Consider the following 7,500-nt stretch of genomic DNA (forward strand, 5'->3'; position numbering starts at 1 on the left):
GATTTTCTCCATATCGCCCAGCCCTACCAACAACATATATACAATATTTTCTGATGTCTTAAAGTCAACTTAGTGCTGGGCGATATATATCGATATAAAAAATATGTCGATATATTTTTAAATGAGATATGGAATTAGACCATATCGTATATATATCAATATAGTTCAAATGTGATCCTTGCTCCAAGCAAGCTGCTGACTCCTTTTGGATTGGCCTCTTTTATTTTATAGGCTATTTTTATTTAAGATATTTGTTTTATTTAAATGTGCACCTTATGGAGCTTTGATTTAAAAAAAAAAAAGGTTCTCCTGTTGTTATACAGTATTTATTTTTACATTATATTGTTATCTGAACAGCTGAGCATTTAATCATGAACCAGGTGAAGAAACCTGTTTATTATTTATTATTATTATTATTATTATTATTATTTATTCATTTGATTTTTGCAACTGTTCACTGAAATAGCCGATTTCTATGAAACTACATGTGACATGTCATATTTGGCTTTGACTTTGACTGAACATTTGCTCTCACTTTGCGGAACAAAATATCGGGATATATATCGTATATCGATATTCAGCCAAAATATATCGTGATATGACTTTTGGTCAATATCGCCCAGCTCTACGCTGACCCTACGCTGGCTTACAAAGGCAACACACCTTAACATCATGTTTGGGGCAAAAATGAGTTAATGTCATTTTTTGGGGGGGGGGTATTTGAGACCCCCTTTTATCATGTGACTAAATATCGTGAGTCAATTTGATTGTTCAACCAAGGGTCTTCTACATAATTCAAAACCAATTGACCGTTCGCAAAACCCCGCCCTCTATCGGTCCTCGTCCAATCCTAGCTCAGCAACTGTAACTAAGGAGAAGGACCCCCGTCAAACATTGCGATGCGCCTATGGCATCTGCAAGTCTGACACCAGGTACCCCAAAAGTTTAGAGGGAGGGGTCGTTTTTTCCAACCTTTCCAAAGCCCAAGACCCAAGCGGAAAGAAGCCGACAATGGATTAAGCGGTGTGGGAGAACCCACTCACAGCTAAATGCCTCGAAGATTAATAAGCATAGCTACATATGTCTGCGCAAGGTAAGTAGAGCTAGCGAGCTAACTTATATCAATTATCAATAAGTACACTACAGGCCAAAAGTTTGGACACACCTTCTCATTCAATGCGTTTCCTTTTTATTTTCATGACTATTTACATTGTAGATTCTCACTGAAGGCATCAAAACTATGAATGAACACATATGGAATTATGTACTTAACAAAAAAGTGTGAAATAACTGAAAACATGTCTTATATTTTAGATTCTTCAAAGTAGCCACCCTTTGCTTTTTTTGATAACTCTGCAAACCCTTGGTGTTCTCTCAATGAGCTTCATGAGGTAGTCACCTGAAATGGTTTCCACTTCACAGGTGTGCTTTGTCAGGGTTAATTAGTGTAATTTGTTCCCTTATTAATAAAAACTATGAATGGAAGTGGATGGTTATGTTATTTTTGTGTTTTGTCTCAAAATAAGAAAACACTTACAGTGACCCCATGTCAGCTCTCCTACCTGTTCTTTACATAGCTGGTAGCCCACATTGTGATATGTTGTCCCCATCTAGAGCACTGGTAATCCGGATTAAATAATCTTAAAAACTGTCTATCTGGATAAGGGTGATCCAGTCCAATGTTGCTTTTAAAAACAGGCATAAAAGTAAGACGGATTACTTGATCCTGGATAGCAATAAAATGGGATTTCCAAATCTGGATCATTTTGATCCAGATTAAACTGGGCCCAGTTTTTCAAAAAATTTAATCTGGATCAAATTTATATGGATTTGGAAATCCCATTTTTTGCTATCCAGGATTAGCTGATCCATTTAACTTTTATGCCAGTTTTTTAAAGGAACATTGGATTGGATCACTGTGATCCAAATACAAAATATTAGGATTAAATCCTTGTTTACCAGAGCCTTAAATGGAACCAACAGTGTAGCATACTGGCTTAGCAAAGAACAACAGGTAGGCAAAATACCGGTGGCCACAAATAGCCATTGTTTGTTTTAATTTTAAGAAACAGAAACACTGTAATTAACAGAAACATTTTACATTCTTTATTTTGTTAGAATTTTTTTTTTATTGTTTTTATTTTTTTACCATATCTCATTAGATGTGACATGCTTCACATATGCTTCAAATATGAAGAAATGTATTTATCATCAGTATACATTGATTTTGTGATCATTCACTTAAAAGAAAAAAACTCTCTGATGTTATTTGGTTTGAAAAATCACAACTGAATCCACCCTTCTGATGGGATCAGGATAATCCTGTTTTTTTTTTTGGATCAAATAGATCCTAAACCGAGTTCAAAGTTTTGAAAAACCCAAAGGGCAGGTTTGATCCAGATCAAATGTAAGATTATAGGATTACATGCTCTGATCTTAGTTCGGAATCCCTCTTTTGCTTTTGAAAAACCCATTTCCAAGATTTGATCCAATCCGTGATCCAAAATCCCACTGGATTACTTTTGAAAAACTGGGCCCAGGTGACTAGACCTTGGTCAGGTGTTCTTATGATGTCTGTATAAAGCAAATACTGATTATACAGTACAGGCCAAAAGTTTGGACACACCTTCTCATTCAAATATGTTTCTTTATTTTCATGACTATTTACATTGTAGATTCTCACTGAAGGCATCAAAACTATGAATGAACACATGTGGAATTATGTACTTAACAAAAAAGTGTGAAATAACTGAAAACATGTCTTATATTTTAGATTCTTCAAAGTAGCCACCCTTTGCTTTTTTTATTAATAAGGGAAATAATTCCACTAATGAACCCTGACAAAGCACACCTGTGAAGGTAAAACCATTTCAGGTGACTACCTCATGAAGCTCATTGACAGAACACCAAGGGTTTGCAGAGTTATCAAAAAAAGCAAAGGGTGGCTACTTTGAAGAATCTAAAATATAAGACATGTTTTCAGTTATTTCACACTTTTTTTGTTAAGTACATAATTCCATATGTGTTCATTCATAGTTTTGATGCCTTCAGTGAGAATCTACAATGTAAATAGTCATGAAAATAAATAAACACATAAAGGTGTCTCCAAACTTTTGGCCTGTACTGTATGTCAGTTAATGCCTTTTGCATGACTCCTTGTTTTTTTGGCACATGAGTACAGTAACTGCCAAACAAAAGGGTCAAAGGTCAATTTTGAGCTCAAGATTTAGTTTTAGTTTTTGCATGCAAACATTTCTTCATGATAGCAAGTAGTTGTCACATTTTTGGGAGTCCTTACCTACAATAGTTTTTGCACACAGCCAACTCCAACAACCAACTGTGAAAGAAGTAGGCCTGTCTAAATGTGTGTGTGTGAGTGTGAATGCGGGCAGTCAATTTTTACAGGACCCTATACAACACACACACGCACACGCACACGCACACGCACAAACACACACAAGCACACACACACGCACAGGCACACGCACAAACACACACAAGCACACACACACACACACGCACAAACACACACACGCACACACATAAGCACATGCATACACGCACACGCACACGCACACACACACACGCACACGCACACGCAGAAACACACGCACACGCACACACAAGCACACACATACACACGCACACACACACGCACACACACACTCTCACACACACACGCACACGCAGAAACACACGCACATGCACACGCACACGCAAGCACACACATACACACACGCACACACACACACACGCACACGCAGAAACACACGCACACGCAAGCACACACATACACACGCACACACACACACGCACACGCACACGCACACGCAGAAACACACGCACACGCACACACACACACTCTCACACGCACACGCACAAACACACACACACGCACACACGCACACGCACACGCAGAAACACACGCACACGCACACACACACACTCTCACACGCACACGCACAAACACACACACACGCACACGCACACGCAGAAACACACGCACACGCACACGCACACGCACACGCACAAACACACGCACAAACACACACACGCACACGCGCACACGCACACGCACACACATACACACACTAGAGGGCGCCGCCACTACAAACATAAATACAGGTCAGATATTTTCCCATCTCTGTCTCTCTGTCTCTCTCTCCCTCCCTCTTTCTCTCCCTCCCTCTCTCTCTCTCTCTCTCTCTCTTCCTCCCTCTCTGTCTCTCCCTCTCTCCCTCCCTCTCTCTCCCTCCCTCTCTCCCTCTCTCCCTCCCTCTCTCTCTCTTCCTCCCTCTCTCTCTCTCTCTCTCTCCAGTTCTCTCCGCGGTGGAGGGTCTGTGTGCCGAGCTCTTATCCGGTGAGCCTAGCGGCTTTGACCCGTCTCCCGCGGTAACCCGAGCCGTCACCAACGTGGTGTGTACGCTGGTGTTCAGCGCCACCTATTGCCATGGCGACGCCGAGCTGCAGGAAGTGATGCGCTACAACGATGGCATCGTGGAGACCATCGCCGGGGGAGGACTGGTGGACATTTACCCCTGGATGAAGGTCTGTGTCTGTCTCTCAGGTCTTTATAACAGCCTGTCTGTCTCTCAGGTGTTTATAACAGCCTGTCTGTCTCTCAGGGCTTTATAACAGCCTGTCTGTCTCTCAGGTGTTTATAACAGCCTGTCTGTCTCTCAGGTGTTTATAACAGCCTGTCTGTCTCTCAGGGCTTTATAACAGCCTGTCTGTCTCTCAGGTGTTTATAACAGCCTGTCTGTCTCTCAGGTCTTTATAACAGTCTGTGTCTGTCTCTCAGGTCTTTATAACAGCCTGTCTCTGTCTCTCAGGTCTTTATAACAGCCTGTCTCTTTCTCTCAGGACTTTATAACAGCCTGTCTGTCTCTCAGGGCTTTATAACAGCCTGTCTCTGTCTCTCAGGTCTTTATAACAGCCTGTCTCTGTCTCTCAGGTCTTTATAACAGCCTGTCTGTCTCTCAGGTCTTTATAACAGCCTGTCTCTGTCTCTCAGGTCTTTATAACAGCCTGTCTCTGTCTCTCAGGTCTTTATAACAGCCTGTCTCTGTCTCTCAGGTGTTTCCTAACAAGAGTCTCAGCAAACTGAAGGACTGTATCACCATCAGAGATCGACTGCTGTCTCGCAAACTGGACGAGCACAAGGTAACGTCCCGTGTACCCGGACGAGCCCCCACAAATATGTTATGTCCCATATAGGAATTAGGGAGTAACAGTAGATGTTTTGTTTTTGTAAATGAAATAAACAATAATAATAATAATAATAATAATGTATACTTTATTAATCCTGCAAGGGGAAATTATAATGTTTTCACTTTGTTGTTATTACACACATGCTCAGTACCTATACATGCACTACTGGAGAGATGTCCGAGTGAGGGAGTTTCCCATGGAAAGGATCTTTGTTGCAATGGTAGGGAATTTAAGGACCCAGTCGTAGAGACGAGGCAGGCAGGCAGGAGGTGGTTGGGGCTCAGGGATTTATTAATTAAACACAAAATCAACCAAGGGAGACTTGGGAGTAGCGGCAGGCAAAAAACAATTCCAAAAGAATGAAGAAAAAAGCATCCAAACAAGCAAGGGAGCAAAAAAAACCCTGAACCAACAGAAACAGACGAGAGTTGACACAGACACTCACAAACTAACCAGACGAGAACACAAAACAACCAGACAAGAGACAAAGGAAACACAGGGGCTAAATAAACTAGGTAACGAGGAAACCAGGAACAGGTGAGACAACAGGTGAGACACATCAGGGAGGGGCAGGACAATCAGACAGGTGGAAAAACACAGGAAGTAAAACTAGACAAGACAAGACAGAAAACCAGGAACCAGAACGTAAACAGGGAAATGTACCACAGGGAACAGAAAAATACACAACAAAATATATACAGACAACAATACACAACACAGGATAAATTTACAGGACAGGGAACAGAAACCTAAAAAACATAGGAATTTTTTTTTTGTCAAGAAAAGTGTAGAAAAAGAACATCAGTTGCAATTTCGACACAGAATTTGGACCCAGTGTTTAAGAACCCAAAAACCTGTTTATGTTCATGGATCCAAAAACCTGTTTATGTTCGTGGACCTGGTCTGCAGGCGTCTCTGAGTGACGGGGACCCACGGGATCTCCTGGACGCGTTGCTGAAGGGAAAGACGGACCGTGTGCCGAGTCAGACCTCCTCCGGGTCTGAAGAGACCATTACGGACGACCACGTCCTGATGACAGCCGCTGAGGCATTCGGAGCCGGCGTGGAGACCACGTCCACCACGTTGCTGTGGATCCTCGCATACCTGCTGCATCACCCCGAGGTACAGGACTCTGGTACACTAGCCTGGTCCTACCGGACTCTGGTACACTAGCCTGGTCCTACCGGACTCTGGTACACTAGCCTGGTCCTACCAGACTCTGGTACATTAGCCTGGTCCTACCAGACTCTGGTACACTAGCCTGGTCCTACCAGACTCTGGTCCATTAGCCTGGTCCTACCAGACTTTGGAACACTACCCTGGTCCTACCAGACTCTGGTACACTAGCCTGGTCCTACCAGACTCTGGTCCATTAGCCTGGTCCTACCAGACTCTGGTCCATTAGCCTGTACTTACCATACTCTGGTACACTAGCCTGGTCCTACCATACTCTGGTACACTAGCCTGGTCCTACCAGACTCTGGTCCATTAGCCTGGTCCTACCAGACTCTGGTCCATTAGCCTGTTCCTAACAGACTCTGGTCCATTAGCCTGGTCCTACCATACTCTGGTTCTCTAGCCTGGTCCTACCAGACTCTGGTCCATTAGCCTGGTCCTACCATACTCTGGTTCTCTAGCCTGGTCCTACCAGACTCTGGTTCATTAGCCTGGTCCTACCAGACTCTGGTCCATTAGACTGGTCCTAACAGACTCTGGTCCATTAGCCTGGTCCTACCATACTCTGGTTCTCTAGCCTGGTCCTACCAGACTCTGGTACACTAGCCTGGTCCTACCAGACTCTGGTCCATTAGCCTGGTCCTACCAGACTCTGGTCCATTAGCCTGGTCCTAACAGACTCTGGTCCATTAGCCTGGTCCTACCAGACTCTGGTCCATTAGCCTGGTCCTACCATACTCTGGTTCTCTAGCCTGGTCCTACCAGACTCTGGTTCATTAGCCTGGTCCTACAAGACTCTGGTCCATTAGCCTGGTCCTACCAGACTCTGGTCCATTAGCCTGGTCCTACCATACTCTGGTTTTCTAGCCAGGTCCTACCAGACTCTGGTACACTAGCCTGGTCCTACCAGACTCTGGTCCATTAGCCTGGTCCTACTATACTCTGGTACACTAGCCTGGTCCTACCAGACTCTGGTACATTAGCCTGGTCCCACCCCCCACCCTGCAGGTTCAGGAGCGCGTCCAGAAGGAGCTGGACGAGCACGTGGGCGGAGATCGGGCAGTGTGCGTGTCGGACCGCGCCCGGCTGCCGTACCTGGACTGTGTCATCAAC

General features: G+C 43.8%; 1 protein-coding gene across 1 annotated transcript in view; it reads left to right on the forward strand.

Moving 5' to 3' along the window:
* The window catches only part of cyp17a2 (cytochrome P450, family 17, subfamily A, polypeptide 2), a 16,837-nt gene that overhangs the window by 6,629 nt on the left and 2,708 nt on the right, over window positions 1–7,500 (forward strand). The window contains exons 4-7 of the mRNA XM_028564846.1: window positions 4,319–4,548; window positions 5,077–5,163; window positions 6,121–6,333; window positions 7,396–7,500. The exon at window positions 7,396–7,500 is cut by the window's right edge and continues 65 nt beyond it. Coding sequence (XP_028420647.1) covers window positions 4,319–4,548; window positions 5,077–5,163; window positions 6,121–6,333; window positions 7,396–7,500 — 635 coding nt within the window. The remainder of the gene's footprint in view (window positions 1–4,318; window positions 4,549–5,076; window positions 5,164–6,120; window positions 6,334–7,395) is intronic.

The sequence above is a fragment of the Perca flavescens genome, chromosome 19 (assembly GCF_004354835.1).
Source record: "Perca flavescens isolate YP-PL-M2 chromosome 19, PFLA_1.0, whole genome shotgun sequence".
Lineage (NCBI taxonomy): Eukaryota > Metazoa > Chordata > Actinopteri > Perciformes > Percidae > Perca > Perca flavescens.